Here is a 17,473-nt window from a genome sequence, read left to right on the forward strand (position 1 = left end):
TTGTTATTTTCTATTTTTATTAATGATCTTCCACACATCTGCTCTAATTGTCACATTCACCTATATGCAGACGACACTGTGATCTATTCCTCCAATACTGATACAGCATAAATTCAGATGGCTCTTCAGACTGATTTTGACGCTGTTCAAAAATCGTTTTCTTTTAACAAACTTTTACTAAATAAGAAGAAGTTCTACAGCATGTTGTTTGGCTTCAAATCTGATTCTCTGCTTGTAACCAATCAATCACTTTCTCAGATGGGACTCCACTTGAGAAAGTGGAAGAATTTAAGTATCTGGGCCTTTGGCTTGATTCTCATCTTTCTTTTAAACCGCATATTGATTCAGTAATTAAGAAAATAAACTGCAGCCTGAGAATTCTATATCGCTCCATCAACGGCTTCACTTTTCATGTCAGGAAAATAATTATTTCACAACTGATATTTCCAATACTTGATTATGCAGATGTTGTCTATCAGAGCACCTCAGAAGCTAATCTTCGAGCTCTCAACGTAGTTTACAATAGCCTTTGCAGATTTGTTTTGAGGTGTCCTTATAGAACCCACCACTGTCATATGTATGAGTCACTTAACTGGTTAATGCCTAAAGCTCATAGACATTCTCACTGGCTGCAGTTTGTTTTTAAATGTATTTTCTTTAATTATCCTTCATACTTAAAAGAATTCTTAATTCCATATAGATCACCATATAGTCTCAGGCATGCTGAGCATCCATTCTTTTTCGTTCCTAGAATTCACAAAGAAATTGGACGTTGTGCATTTAAATTTAAAGCTCCATCTGACTGGGACAATTTGCCTCGCTCACTTAGATCTATCACATCTTTTCATTCCTTCAAGGCATCTCTCCTCACTTATCTTCAAACAACCTGCTCCTGCTTCTAATTATGTTTGAGATTTTGAAATAACTTGCTCATGATTAGGCATGGGTCGATTTCCGGTTTTACCGGTTCGGTTCGGTATACGAGCCCAAACCGGTTTGATCACGTGCAAACCGAAAAAACCTAAAAAAAAATATATACCGTAAATTCCGGACTATAAGACGCACCGGTGTATAAGCCGCGGGACCAAAATTGACTATTTTTTTCTTCTATAAGCCGCACCGGACTATAAGCCGCGGGTGTTTTGATGTTTAATTACCATATGAAAGGGTTCGTGCACAGAGAGGAATGTCGGGAAAGAGATCGCTGTTTGGGGAAGCTCCCATTTATTAACATTTCAACAAAACAAAACAAAAGTCAGGTCACTAATCCCCAGACAAAATCACACAACAATAGGCTACCGTATATGTGCAGCAAACCTGTAACCAGAGAAGTCAAGTCACTAATCCTCGTCTTCCTCTTCTTCCTGCGTACTGAAACCACCAAAGTCCTCATCTTCAGTGTCGGAAACGAACAGGTTCAGGGTGGCTTCGTCAACCACTCTCCTCTCTCCTTCAGGTGCCATGGCACGAGTCCGATACCTCACGAGTCCGACACCTCACGAGTCCGAAAAAAGAGGCTAACTTCCCCCAGACCCTAACCCAAAACCTAACCTCTCCCACCCCCACGCCTAAACCTAACATCCCCCAGACCCTAACCCAAAACCTAACCTCTCCCACCCCCACGCCTAAACCTAACCTCCCCCAGACCCTAACCCAAAACCATGAGGTGTCGGACTCGTGAGGTATCGGACTCGTGAGGTATCGGACTAGGGGGCAGTCCCCGTGGCGTCATCCTCTTCATCCCGCAGCAGTCCAGCGTTTTGGAACCCGTTGGTAATTGTGGATGTTTTCACACTCCTATAATATTCCGTGATCTTCCTTTGTGTGAATTCGCCGAAGTTTGTGATTTTCTCCTGATAGTCGGGAGGGAGTTGTTCAGTAGTTCTCCCCCGGACGGACAGTCCCTTTTGCCCAGGTTACGCGCGGCTGCTCTGTTTGATCGGCGGCTGCTCTCTTTTAATGCGAGATTGACTGCTTTCAACTTGAAAGCTGCCTCGTGTGAATTTCTGCGTACCTTCCCCATGGTAAGTGAGAGTGTTGCTTCTACTGCTCGTCTTGTTGTGAATATTCCTTGATCTTCCTTTGTGTGAATTCGCCGAAGTTTGTGATTTTCTCCTGGTAGTCGGGGGAGGGAGTTGTTGCCCGAGTGGCCGTTTGCTTACCGTAATTACCATATGTAAGTGGTCACGCACAGAGGGGATTGTCGGGAAGAGATGGCTGTTTGAGGAAGCTCCCATTTACCGTATTACAACATTTCAACAAAACAACATAACACAACACCACCGTTGTTTATTTTTACAGTGCACACAGTGTCCGCGGTGTGGTGAAAAGAGGGCAAGAGAGGAAATTAAAACAGAAGTGGATTTATAGTTAGAAAGAGTGCTAAAAAAGAGAGATTTTTTTTTTTTTTTTTTTTTTTTCTGAAAAAATCCATAGATAAGACGCACCGTTATATAAGCCGCAGGGGCCAAAAAACGGGAAAAAAGCCGCGGCTTATAGTCCGGAATTTACGGTATATATACGGTATATATATATATTTTTTTTTCTTTTTTTTTTTTTTTTTGCCAGTCCATTCTGATTGCACTATTGTTCGTATTAGCCTCTTCTCAAGTTGCACTAGTAGGCAAAAGTCTTATTTTGTTTATTATGTTGATGTTTGAAGAAAAGTTAAGCTGAATAGTTATGAGAAATAAAAACAGTGTGTTGTTACAGTTAAAAGGTTCTGCTTATTTGTATTCAGTGTTCGTGCTGGTTGGCAGCATACCAGCTTAGAGGTGCATTATCGCCACCAACTGCAGCCGCTTTGATACGTTTTTTTGGGGAATATCGAACCGGTTTCAAAATGTTCAAACCGACCCATGCCTAGGCCCTATATTGTGTGAATTTGTGAGTTTTGAAGTTTATAAGGCAGCTCAGCTGTAAGCCAATCCATTCTGATTGCACTGCTTGTGTTTTTATTAGCCTTTTCTCAAGTTGCACTATAGGCAGAAGTCTTATTTCATTTATTATTTTGATGTTTAGAAGAAAAGTTGAGCTGAATAGTTATGAGAAATAAATACAGGGTGTGTTTGTTACACAGGTGTCCTGCTTCTTTTTATTCAGTATCATTGCTGGTTGACAATACCAGCTTAGAGGTGTATTATCGCTATCAGGTGGACTGAAGTTGCACTACAGACAGTTATGGGCCACACTCGGGAGCCCTGCTTAAATTTTTTTTTTTTTTTTTTTTTATTACAAAAAAAATCGGTATACCGGTTCGATCCGGTTTAGACCGCAATATCGAACCGGTTTTAAAATTTTCAAACCGACCCAGCCCTACTCATGATACATCATGCATGTAAATTCACCTTATCTATGTATGTATTCTCACTGTATATATTATGCTATCTTTGGGGGACTAAGGGGTTGGGGAGTGGCTAGGCCTGGGAGAGCTTCTTATGTGTATCTATGAGTGTATTTGTATATTGTTTGTTTTATGTAACACCTGTTTTCTTTCTGTATATTTGTGCCAAGGACCCCCTCGAAAACGAGATTGTTCATCTCAAGGGGTTTAGCCTCCTAATAAATTGTGAATATAGATGTCTTAATCGGAAAATGCTAAATTCGGAAAAAGGGAAAATTCGGAAGATGCAACTGGAATATGCTGTTTACATGACCCTTATCAAATTCTGTATATTGTTATTTTCAGAATAATAGTGGAATATTGTGTGCATGTAAACGTAGTCAATGAGTGTTGGCCTGTCCGATGTGACTGGGGAAGGCATTCCAGAGTGAGGGGGCGGCTGCAGCAAGGCCCTGTCAGAGGCCCCCCTGTCACAGCTTTAGCAAAGAGATACCTGTGATGCTTGTCAAAGTGGATATAAATATTATGATCATATTCAGCCAGACAGTGACATGAAGATTTCACTGGTAATGGTGAGACATTTTTTTTATTCAATTTTTTAACCACTTTTTACCAAACCATATACGATACGGTTCAGCAACCTCATTAGGGTGAGTGACTGTTGGGTACAGTTGAAACTAACTGTCTGCAGGTCATTGAATGATATGCACTGTATTACTGACAGAATGCAGAATAGATGGTACTGTAGGTTATAAGCAATAGAAGAAAAAAAATCAGATTTGTCTCCCATTTTCTCTCCAGCAGATGCTTCCTCCAGTACATGTGCAGTCCCCAGCTGCTTCTTTTCACCTGACAGCGAGGAGTTTCACCGGCAGGACGTAGCATATGGGAGGATCACGCTATTCCCCCCAGTTCTCATAAACCCCAACAGACCAACCAGAGGAGGCACCAGTGCAGCGAAGAGGACTCATACCCCACTGGCTTCCCACCCGCAGACACGGCCAATGATGTCATGCACAAATGACATCACTGGCCCACAACTCAAATCAACTCAATAACTGTCAAACTAAATGAATGTGTGTCAGAAAACTGTAAACTGTTTGACAAATGGGTTTTTATAATTGTATGAAGTGTGGACTTTGAGCCACCCTCAACCCACCTTGAGCGAATCCCAGTGCTCCAAACACTCCTAGCTTCAGGCCAGTGTCAATTTGAGTGCCATTAACCACTGGCTCATCTGCCCACAGGCTCAGCCAGTAGTTGTAGCCCAGGGATGCGGACTGCTGAAAGGCATAGAGGAGGACTATGGGGATGATAAGGAGCAGGCCTATGGTCCTGAAATACTCCTTGTACATCGCCAACTTCACCTGAGAAGGAGAATTTGAATATATTTCTAACATTAAAAGAAAAGGGGCGAAAAGATAAAGAACAAACTAAATATAGGCATGAAAATAAATATAGGCAAGAAAATGGCAATCAAGAGCAAACAATTGACAACTAGCATACAGCAAATTCAATATAAAATATAGCTGCAAGCGGCCAATACCAGGGGTCATATCTGTCATTGGGCCAAATTTCAGGGATTGGCCCAGTGGTATGGATGGTTAGAAAAACGGGAAATGAGGTGTTGGTTGTATCACTGGAATTTGGTAGAATGGTATCAACTGCTGACCTCCAGGTAACCACCTGGCCCTAAAATGGCCTGTGAAGGCCTAAAAACAAAAGGGGTTTGAGCCTATCGCCCCCGAAGGGGCTCGAATATCTGTCATATCTGTCATTGGGCCAAATTTCAGGGATTGGCCCAGTGGTATGGATGGTTAAAAAACCATCCCGGTGCAGAGTCCTGCACCGGGTTGGGGTTCCGGTGAAAAAAAAAAAACGCGGGGGGCAGGTAAAAAATACACTTCTGTAAATTGGTGGGTCGGGCGGCAAGTAAAAATTAACTAAATGCGGACGGGCGGCGGGTGGAACAACGACAACGTATGAGCCATGTATGTTTTTCTGTTGCACTCAGATGGAGGCAGGGGGTGTGTCTGGCAGGGGGTGTGTGTCTGGCAGGGGGTGTGTCTGGTCTGACTCGAAGAGGAGAAAAGTTTCTGATGCACGTTTTCGCTTTGTTTACATAACCGGCATCGTTTCAAGTATGCGCATACTGTGCAATGTGTGACGCTATATGGACTGCACAAAACATTCAAAACGGAACAAAATTCAGCTGCGGTCAAGGTGATTGATTGGAGACAATACGAGTCGGACAGATAATATAGTAGGCTAACGTTAGCTTCCACTACAGTCAAACATACACACTGGCTGTTTTCATAGCAACAGGCAACAACATGTCATGGATGGATAGCGTGAAAGTGGAGAGGTCTCATCCCAACGTGGATTTACGTTCCTCCAACAGCAATCATAAAGGCAGTATGGATTATACCGGACATATTGGAAATACTACAGGAGAGGGGGGGGGGGGGGGCGCACACCTCCCAATCACCATCAACGGCACAGTGGTGGAAAGGGTGGACAGCTTCAAGTACCTGGGAGTCAACATCCACCAGGACCTGACCTGGGCCGGCCACACCGCCACTGTTGTCAAAAAGGCCCAACAGCGACTACACGGACTCAGGCGCCTGAAGAAATTCGGGCTGAGGAAAGAAATCCTCTGGGACTTCTACAGAGGCACCATTGAAAGCCTGCTGACAGGCGGCTTCACCGCCTGGTACGGGAACTGTACCACCATGGACCGCAGAGCGCTACGGAGGGTGAGGCGCGCGGCCCAGCACGTAACAGGAGGTGAACTGCCAGAACTGCACGAACTGTACAACCAGCGGTGCCTCAGGAGGTCCCTGAAGATCATCAAAGACACAAACCATCCCCACAACAGCCTGTTCTCCCTGCTACCCTCAGGGAGGAGATACAGGGTTCCAAAAACACGCACAAATCGCTTGAGGAACAGTTTCTTCCCGCAGGCCACGAGACTCCTTAATATGCACAAAATAGTGCAGTAGTCGTACCGTACCGTACTGCAGCTGCTACTATTACGGATGCCTAACGTTTAATTGTAAATTTAAGTGTATGTTTAATAAGGTGCCTAACGTTTAATTGTAAATTTAAGTGTATGTTTAATAAGGTGCATGCTATTTGCACATGTATGTATAAAACGTTGAATTTGGAATGTCTGAACACGTCTAACGTATGCACATGACATGTGCACCTATGTGCAATGAATATGCCACTGTCGTATAAGCCACCGACTTGTCTTATTGCTTATTGATGCCTATTTCTTATTGCCTTATTGCTGTCTTATTGCTTATTGATGCCTATTTCTTACTGCCTATTACTCATTGCTTGTTGGCTATTTGTACTATGTCGTAAACAGAGTCCACTGCACAAGAATTTCACACGTGGTACTTGTACCATGGAGTGACAATAAAAATCTTGAATCTTGAATCTTGAATAGCTGGCAAGTCACTTTGCTTGCTGTAACTGTCTGTGTCTGATAGCAGAGCTATCCAGCTGGTTAGTGAGCTAGCAGCTGCTAAAAGCTGACGAGTCTCGGCCAGAAAGACTGCTGTTCGCCTCCCGTGTGAAACGGTGGCAGTTTCATTAGGTTCACTACAAAATGTTTGCACTGCAGATTAACGGTTATTATATATATGCGGTTCCGGATCGGAGCGCGGGTCTCATGTCTGCGGGGCGGGGTGGGTTGCGGTACTGATTGATCATATGTGCGGGTTCGCGGAGCGGGGGCGGGCGGAACCGGGTCTTGAAAATCAGACCCGCGCAGGACTCTGGTCTGGGGGGATTCTCCCCCGGAAGAAAATGTTGTACATTTTAAAGTAAAATTCGTCAACCCGGTGCATTTGAGAGCAAAATGAGGCTAAATCTATGAAGAACTACACACATCTCTAATGTGTTGTGACTTTACAAATAATTAATTTACAATAATAAGTGCATAAACGATTTAAAAATGTGAGTAAACTATCTTAAAAGGTGCCTAAACGCTGCAGAGCATTGAAAAAGGTACCTAAACGGCGTTTACGTGCGTTTAGCCACCACTACAGCCCTCTATACAGTATATATATAAGGGATAATCAATGACTAGGTGTGCATTAAATTATCTTAATACACAGAACCACCCGACACTGTAGGCGGAGGGAGGGTGGTTGCCTCTGCGAAGTTAACTTTAAATTTACGAAACAGTCTTTAATCCTATCATTGTAAATGTCCTACGTAAATCCTGAAATCATGTAATGAAATTGTATTGCTAAAACGAGTGGATTGTCTACTGAGATGGACAGCTTCCAGTTTGCTTATCGTGCCAACAGGTCTGTCGAGGATGCTGTGTCTCTGTGCCTCCACAGCATCCTTCAGCACCTGGAGGCCCCCGCCACTTACGTTAGAGTTTTATTTATCGATTTCAGCTCTGCGTTTAACACGATCGTGCCCTCCAAACTATTTGATAAACTTATGGCTCTAGGGATCAATCACTCTCTATGCCTTTGGATTCTGGACTTCCTGTCTAACAGGAAGCAAGTAGTTAAAATAGGCAACAGGCTATCTCGAACTATGACTCTCAACACCGGGGCCCCCCAGGGTTGCGTTCTTTCAGCCCTTCTCTTTGCACTTTATACCAACGATTTTATTTCCCACTCTCAATTTGTTTCATTTTTTAAGTACGCAGACGACACTACGGTGGTCGGGTATATTAAAAATGGTGATGAATCTGCCTACAGGGCCGAAGTGGCAGCCCTAGTCAACTGGTGCACTTTAAACAATCTTGTCTTAAACTTAGATAAGACCAAGGAAATGATTATTGATTTCCGCAAAAGCGGCTCAGTGCCCCCCTCTCTGGTCATTTGCGACCAGCCCGTCGACAGGGTCGACAGTCTGAAATTTCTGGGCACCACCATATGCCGCTCCCTGAAATGGGAAGTCAACACTTGTAACATTGTGAGCAAAGCCCACCAGAGGCTTCACTTTCTGAGGCAGCTCAGGAAGTTTGGTGTGTCTGGGGAGGCGATGGCTCACTTTTACAGAGCCACTGTGGAGAGCGTACTCACCTTCTCAGTCACAGTGTGGTACGGCAACACTACCGCCCTTGAGAGGAAACGGTTGGAAAGGGTGGTACGCATAGCGTCCAAAATCATCGGCCACGACCTTCCATCCGTTTCCTCCATCTATGCCACACGCACCAAACGCAAGATGCAGAAGGTGATCGCCGACCCCTCCCACCCTGCTAGCTCTCTCTTTAAACTCATGCCCTCAGGTAGGAGGCTTCAGTCTCTGAGGTGCAGGACCTCCCGTCTCAGGAACAGCACTTATCCTGAGGCGGTTCGCCTCCTGAACTCTGACCCTCTTTGCATTCGCACCTTAAATCGCACCTTAAATCCGTAGGCTTGAATTGAACTTGAACTTGAATTGCACTTTATAGGCAGCTCGATACTGCTTTTGTAAACAAATGCTGCTTGTAAAACTGTGCACTTTATTTATCTATTTCAGCCTCTCTCATATTTTATGTAGTGTTTTTTTTCCACTTTTTTATTCTCTTTTGTGTTTGAATCTGTGATTTGTTATGTTTGTTTTTACGTCTGTTCTTTAAAGCTGCACTGAAACAAATTCCAATCAACTCTGTTGACATGGCAATAAAGTATTGAATCTTGAATCTTGAATCTTGAATCTTGCTAGGAATGGAGGAAAGGAAACTTTGTGAATTTCCCATCCCAAAAAAAGATTGCGTCTGAGTAGAGGTGTGACCCACCCTCCCCGTGTGAGCCTTGTCAGCCTCGGTCAGCTTTCCTATATCCTCAGCATCCAAGTCCTGATCGCTGTCTGAGATGGCCTCCATGGTCTGGACACTGGCATTGCCCATGTCACAACTGGAATATAATAGACACATGTAAACACAGACACACATGCTGGGGCGGACTGGGATCATAATTCAGGCCGGGCATTAGATACCAAGCAGGCCAGGCCGATATGGGTCGTTTGAAGCCAGATTTGGGCCATTTGAAGCCCGATTTGGGCCGTTTGAAGCCCGATTTGGGCCGTTTGAAGCCCGATTTGGGTCGTTTGAAGCCCGATTTGGGTCGTTTGAAGCCCGATTTGGGCCGTTTGAAGCCCAATTTGGGCCGTTTGAAGCCCAATTTGGGCCGTTTGAAGCCAGATTTGGGTTGTTTGAAGCCCAATTTGGGCCGTTTGAAGCCTAATTTTGGTCGTTTGAAGCCAGATTTGGGCCGTTTAAAGCCCAATTTGGGCTGTTTGAAGTCCAATTTGGGCCGAGTCCGATTTTACAATGAGATGCACCCACTTTAACCCTGAAGTGTAATTATTACTTCAGACTAACTAATACAGTAATAAAACCACTAGTAAACCAGTAGGCGGCGCCTGGCCTGCTGTTCAGTGAGTGGCCTGACTGCGGGCACAAACACAACACAACAACCACCCACACAGACGCGCACACACACACACACACAACCACACATACACACACAACCACACACACACGCACACATACAACCACACACGCACACACACACACACACACACGCACACACACACACACACACACACACACACACACAACCACACCTCCACACACACACAAGCAACCCCCCCCCCCCCCCCCCCTCCACACACACACACACACACACACACACTATTTTGTGTTCAGTCTTTCCATTTTTTTACTTTTGTTTCAGTTTACTACTGTATCCAGCACTTTATAATAGCCTATAATAGCACACATTATTTATGGTCGGAGAGAGGGAGAGAGAGAGAGAGATGTGAGGCTGTCATAGAAATCAAATAACGTGCTCATGCCCACCTGTGAATCACCTGTGTATTATTGCCATTTCACACGCTGAAAAAGGGCTGCTGCCCAAACGTCTCCTTTTGGGGCTCTCTTCTCCTGTATCTCCGCTGTGGGCATATACTGCATGCGTAATTGCGCAGGTACTGAGAGCCGGCGATGAGTGATGCTGGTGTGTGTGTGGTGTGAAGTTGAATTTCGTTCCACCAGCACACATTTTATTAATCAGCTATTTTCTATTTGTTTCTATTAATATATATAGATCGAATCCTGCCAGTTTAGCCCGTCATTTTCCCCTTGGTGCACATAAAGACACATGCTTCCGTCACTGTCTGCTTGATGGGGAGAGGGTGTCTCTCTCTCCCCCGACGAGAGAAGTGGAGAGGGCTATTGCGGTGCTATTAAACGTATAATGGTTGGAAAAGATCAACATTTGCTTTTTATTTTCTCCTACCCTCTCCTACCTAAAGTAATCTAATGTTACACCACAGACCTGTATGGTCGGGAATTATGTAGCCTAATAAATCCATGACAAACTAATTCTCATTTTTAAATCAAGGTGTGTTTTTTCTGCAATGTAGGCAATAGTTGAAAATCAACGTGGCATTCCGAGGAGAGAAGAGTGTGTGCAGGCGCGAGTGGAGTGACATCCATGCCGTGCGTAAATGGATCCAAACAAGGATTTCCTGCACTGCACGGAGATGTGGAGACTGTCTGCGCTCAGGTGTACGTCTGCGTTTGCGCTAAGACCAGCTATTTCCTGGCGTTAAAATTGAGAGCACCCAAGGCAATTTTTTCTAACACAGTGCTGGAACGCCTATTTTGGAACGGGCTAAATGACACTTGCGCGAGACACACGATAGGCTAGAGGCCCACCGACACGCCTGGGCCACGCCTACACCTGTGTCATCACAGCGCAAAACTGGACGGTGGAGGCAGATATCTGGGAAGATAGCAATAAGAGGTGCGCAAACGCAGCGCAAACTATAGCGCCGTACAACGATAGGGCCCTAGATGGTATAAATACGCCTACGGATTTTGGAAATTTAGACTGAGATAGATTACACATTACTTCCACTCGCAAAAAAGACATGCAGGTTTTATAGTGAGTTTATTGAGAGGGTGAATTGAGCTGCTGTATAATACATGGAGGCAGAAACCGCTCTGCAAAGAAATGACTGATGTGAATAAAGCGGGTAACTTTAGACATTCATTCAGAAACAGACTAATAATATCTAACGCAGATTTTGATTCTGACATACATAGTAAAGCTTCACGATTTGCGCTTTGAATGAATATGGAAATAGGCATTTCTGGCGCTGTAAAAGCTGGAGCATTCCATATTGTATTGTGATTGGCTAGTTGTTAAAAACCACGCCTCTTTTGCGGGCACGAGCTCCTGTGCACGGGCATTTTCATGTGCACCCGCTCTCAACTTGATTAGAAAAACCTGGATCCACTTAACGAGTTGATAACTACATTCATGGTATGACTTTACTAGAATCCAGCTAGATGGCAATTATCTGGTTAAGCCAAACCAGATCAAGGGACAGATCCTGGATCTGCTTACCCAACATTTGTGGTATAGCCTACTGGTGTAGATGTGTTGTTTATCTGTTGTAGAGAGTGTTGTTTATCGGTTGTAGACAGTGTTGTTTGTTGTCATACCTGATGAGATGCTCCTGAGAGAGGTCAATGGAGAAGTCAGTCATGCTGAGACGGGACACAGACTTCCTCGTGCCTACAAGGAAACAGGAATCCAACTGTTGTGATACTGAGATATTGTTGGACCACATTGCAATACTTTTTTTGTCAAATAAGTTATAATTTTCCACATTGAAACACTGAAAATTATATTTCATAGATATTGTAAAAATACGTTTTCATATTATTTGTCCTTTGCATAATTCATTTCGCCTTTACTTTACCATTAGACAACTGTTTTACTTAAAGCACAATTATGCCACACTGTATACAGGTATGGCGCGCACACGAGAAGAAAAAAAAACGCCCAAATTTTTTCGCTCGCCGCACTAGCTTCCTTCCCTGTTTCCAAGCTCACCAGCCACCACTGGTGTGTATGTGTGTGTGTGTGTGTGTGCGTGCGTGCGTGAGTGCGTGTATATAAAGTTTGAAATCTTGTTTGTAGTCAAATATGTACTTTTAAGATTAAGATTGGGTCCTGTAAACAAAAAGAATATTATGAGTTTGAGTGCCACTAATGGCATCATACTTACATCTCCACAGGAAATACTGTGTGAGGAGGAGGTTGATTATTTCAAAGCTTTATTTTCTTTTGAGAAGGAGCCAGAGCCTCTCACTGGCCCTGACTTTGAATTATTTTTTCTGATAAATTATGATCAGACACTTTCAGTAGATCAGCAATTAACTTTTAATTTAAGAAGAATAATTACTGGGTGCCATTCATTCTTTCTCTCCTGGAAAATCACCTGGGATCGATGGCATCCATATTGAAGTTTATAAGTGCTTTTTACTGAAATTAAGAAACATTTGATGGCATCCTTTAACTACTACTTTAGTACTCAGGGAATACTACCAGGCACAGAGAAATAGGGCATCATCACATTACTTTTAAAGCAAGATTCACAGGGGCATTACAAAGATTCGGTATATACCAAACAATGGAGACCACTGACATCGCTCTGCTGCGATACCCGTATCCTCTTTAAATGTACTGCATTGAGAATAAAACTAATTATAGGCTATATAACAAAACATAACCAAACAGGTTTCAAAAGGGCACGTTATTGGTGCGAATATATGTACATCATTTTATAGACTATAATGAAAATTAACAAAAATCTGGGCTTTTATTTATTGCTGACTTTGAAAAAGCATTTGCAAAATACGATGAGATTTCATCGGGAAAAAAAACTTTTATTCTTTAACTTTGTGGAGACCCTAATAAAATGGGTAGAGGTCATGTATAATCAGCCAACTAGCAAAATAGTAAATAACAGCCATTTATCTAATAGTTTTACTTTGTCTAGGGGCGTACGGCAGGGACTGCCCCAGGTGGTAAACACAATTATTCTATTGGGGGGGGAATCATTTTTAAAGCTCAATCCCAAACATATTTGAATTTAAGTTTCTTTAAAAATGTAGTGAGAGACCAATTTCTTGTGGAGAGGATTGTGGCTGCAGGCAGTGCAGGGTGCAACATGACACGAAGTGGGAGAGGATCCCCCCTTTCCAGTAAGGAGTGGGACACTAATGTTGAAGGGATCCTACCAAGATAAACTGTAGTTGTATTTTTGTATACTTTTAGTGGTGTCATATTGTTGTAGTGTCTGTTGAGTGTGTGTAAAAAAAAATCTTTTTTTATCTGAAGAGGGCAGAGGAAAGGTCTTACTCTTGTCCTTGTGAGAGGTGGTCTCTTTACGTTCATTCCCAGCAAAGATGTGGATGAAGTCAGCAAAGGCTCCTTTTCTCCTCATGAGCTCCAGGTAGGAGCCCTGCTCTGTGATCTCTCCCTCCACCATCACCACCACCAGGTCCGCCTGGGGCAGGTAGCTCAGCCCATGGGTCACCAGCACACGAGTCTGCAAACACACACACACACACACACACACGCGCACACAAGCATGCACGAATGCACTCATTTGTCTTAGCTGCCGTGTCCATAGCTGCCAGCGCTTTTCTGCAATTCATTTTCCATGGTAAAGATGTGCTAGGAGCGCTCCTCCTCCAAACCCTGCACCTGGCGTTTCAGCACTCTCGGTGGCTAGTGTTGTTGGGCGGAGTGCTCTGGGCGCCTCAAACAGAAAATATTTCAACTCTTGGAGAAGAGTTGAAATAAATATCAATGTCACTTTTGTCAACCGACCAATCAAAATCGAGGAAGCGGCGGGACTAAAAATATCAACAAACATGGCGGAGGAGAGGCTCCGGGGGACAATTATTAATTGTATCATCTTGTTGGGTTGATGTTATCTTGCTATTTACCTTGTGAGTGAGTGAGTGAGTGAGTGAGTGAGTGAGTGAGTGAGTGAGTGAGTGAGTGAGCAAATTGTGTTCGGCCACAGCTATGCCATTTTACATGCGATGGTGCTGAATCTTTCAGGAAGTGTAAAGAGCACTCCTGCGGGTGACCTAACGGAGTGGGTAACCTAACGGAGGCAATTAGGGCAGATTAATGGGCAAACTTTCGATACTGTCCAATAGCTGCACAGCCTGATATAGAAGCCTGATAGAAGTTCAAAAACACACACATATATATACACACACGCGTGTGCGCACACACACACACAGGGCCGCGGGAAGTACGGGTGCTGCAGGTGCTGCAGCACCCCCTAGTGGCGAGATGTCTGTGTCATGTTAACTGGTGTATTCAGAGCAAATAGGGAGATATAGAGCATTATCATCATGCTATGTATCTCCCTCTTTGCTCTGAATGAGTGAGAAAAGGAGAAAATACTGAATAATTACATCACAACAGTATCCTAATCATAATCTAAAATGAGATATTCCTCTAAATATGGCAAAAAAATGTAAAAAAAAAAACATAAAATTTTTCCCTTCGTCCCAGCACCCCCTGCTTAAAGTGACTTCCAGTGGCCCTGCACACACACACACACACACACACACACACACACACAATGAAGCATTATCCCAGCTTCTTGTGTGTTCTCACCTTGTCTTTGAGGACTCCTTTGGGACCGATGACCCTGTCAAAGATATGCTGTCCCACATGAGCATCCACTGCAGAGAGGGGGTCATCCAGCAGGTAGACATCAGCCTTCCTATAGACGGCCCTGGCCAGGCTCACCCTCTGCTTCTGACCTCCAGACAGGTTTAAACCCTACACAGACACAGCAGCCACAACGGCTTCAACACCATTTCTATGGCAGAGGTACCTTCCTTTGACAATGCGCAGGAAAGAGTGACAGGGACATTCAAAGACAGAGACAAAATACATAAAATGTACCAAGTAATGGCCAGACAACAATCCTATAATAAAATTGTCTAGGCGCAGAGACGGATGGGCAGGCGATGTCTGTCTGTCTGTCTGTTTTGTTTTGACGTTTTGTTGAAGAAATGTAATCCAATTGTGGGATAAATAATAAAGTAAGTCGCATTCGGTTTTTTTCGTGTGTAACCATCTTTCTAAAGGCCGTTTCACACAGATGCGGTATGGAATTCCGTCAGAATTTTCCACATTGCAACCTACTATACACACAGGTCCGGTGCGAATTATTCACAGTCCCATGTTCATTTTCCATCAGTGAAAAAACAGTGTTCAGTGTAACAAGTAGATGGTGTTCCCAGGGCCGCCGCACCCTATACGCAGAGTACGCAGACTGCATAGGGCACCAAAAAAAAAAAAAAAAAAAAAAATTGGTGCCCTCAGTCAGGCCACTCACTGAACAGCAGGCCAGGCGCCGCCTACTGGTTTACTAGTGGTTTTATTACTTTATTCAGGGTTAAAGTGGGTGCATCTCATTGTAAAATTGGACTCGGCCCAAATTGGGCTTCAAACGGCTCAAATTGGGCTTCAAACGGCCCAAATCTGGCTTCAACCGGCCCAAATCTGGCTTCAACTGGCCCAAATCTGGCTTCAAACGACCCAAATCGGGCTTCAAGTCAAACGGCCCAAATCGGGCTTCAAACGGCCCAAATCTGGCTTCAAACAGTCCAAATCTGGCTTCAAACGGCCCAAATTGGGCTTCAAACGGCCCAAATTGGGCTTCAAACAGCCCAATTTTTTTGCCGCCGCCCTTCGGACGCCGGCACGCACGTCGGCCCGTATCGGCCTGGCCTGCTTGGTATCTAATGCCCGGCCTGAATTATGATCCCAGTCCGCCCCTGCTTGCATGTATAGTTTAACAATCGCTTGTTTGCTGACATGTACAGTAATTCTAACAATTGTTTGTTTGCCACATGTAATGTAATGTGAGATACACTAGTATCATTCATAATTAATGATTTTGCAGTCTTTCGTTTGACAGTTATTGAAAGTTTTGCGGGGGGGGGGGGGGGGGGGGGGGGGGGGCATCACAAAACAATTACGCTTAGGGCACCCAAATGGCCAGCAGCGGCCCTGGGTGTTCCTCCCGGGCTCCCGTTTAGTAGGACAGCACTCCCCATCCCTCGCTTCTCCTATACCAAACACCAGAGCAATTTGGAGAGAGTGCCATCAGCGGAGGACCAAAATGCATGACTCATTAACCAATTAACAGCCAGGAAGGGGTCTCGCGCTACTTTTGAATGCTAAAGTAAAGCTGATAATGTACAATTTGATTTAAAAAAACTTTCAAAGTACAACACAAACTGTCCATTTTGCTGCAACTCGACAGTGCTGCTTAATTCAGGACCTTACTTCCTGGAACTCTTGAGAGTAAAAAACTGGTCCATTGGAGTGAATGGAGATGTCGCGACTCTTCTATAAAATAATAATAATAATAATAATAATAATAATAATAATAATAATAATAATATTAATAATAATAATAATAATAATAAACTTTATTCGTATAGCACCTTGCATACATAAAATGCAGCTCAAAGCGCTTTACACATGACGAATAAACAAAGGTAATAAAAGATCAAGTAAATACAGAACAGAACAATTACACAGAGCAGTAAAACAATGAAATTAAAAAGACATCCATAAACACAAATAAAACAGGAGATAAAAGATTAGATTGGCTAATTAAGAGTAATAAAAGATAAAAAGATCAAATTGTACTAATTAAAAGCAATGGTAAAAAAGTGCGTCTTAAGATGCTTCTTAAAACTTTCCAAAGATGGAGATTGCCTTATATGATAGGGGAGTCTGTTCCAAGCTGAAGGTGTGTAAAAACTAAAGGCTGCTTCCCCATACTTTTTAAAGTTAACTTTAGGGATGCTGAGCAGACCAGCACCAGAGGACCTAAGGGAGCGACTAGGGGAGTATTCCGACAGGCAATAAAATAGGTAGGGGGGTGCTAAACCATGTAGTGCTGTATAAACAAGTAAAATAATTTTAAAATCCATCCTCAGTGGGAGCCAGTGCCGAGATGCTAAAACAGGAGTTATGTGTTCTCTCTTTTTGGTTTTAGTTAAAACACGGCTCTGCCAAACACCGTTGTTTGGATATTTCCCAGAAAGCTTTGAGGCGGCATAACTTTTTACAAGAAAACAATCAAATCAGGCTAAAAAGTGTTAGATAGAAATAATGTTTATTTTTAACACAACATGCAATTCTGGAATATTTGAATATTGGACAAAATAAAATTGAATGAAATGAAATGTAAACCCTAAGAGAAACACACATACAGCGATGGGAGGTATATATACCCCTCGCAAATACAAGGTGTTATAGT

The 17,473-nt window shown here is 43.5% G+C and overlaps 1 protein-coding gene across 1 annotated transcript in view; it reads right to left on the reverse strand.

Moving 5' to 3' along the window:
• Positions 1-17,473, reverse strand: part of LOC310787379 (multidrug resistance-associated protein 1-like) — a gene marked incomplete at both ends in the record, with an annotated part of 143,201 nt that overhangs the window by 34,127 nt on the left and 91,601 nt on the right. Inside the window, 5 exons of the mRNA XM_083648779.1 lie at positions 4,503-4,710; positions 9,099-9,216; positions 11,817-11,889; positions 13,522-13,711; positions 14,803-14,970. Coding sequence (XP_083504905.1) covers positions 4,503-4,710; positions 9,099-9,216; positions 11,817-11,889; positions 13,522-13,711; positions 14,803-14,970 — 757 coding nt within the window. The remainder of the gene's footprint in view (positions 1-4,502; positions 4,711-9,098; positions 9,217-11,816; positions 11,890-13,521; positions 13,712-14,802; positions 14,971-17,473) is intronic.

Source organism: Poromitra crassiceps, assembly GCF_964638095.1.
Source record: "Poromitra crassiceps genome assembly, chromosome: 13".
NCBI classification, from domain to species: Eukaryota; Metazoa; Chordata; class Actinopteri; order Beryciformes; family Melamphaidae; genus Poromitra; species Poromitra crassiceps.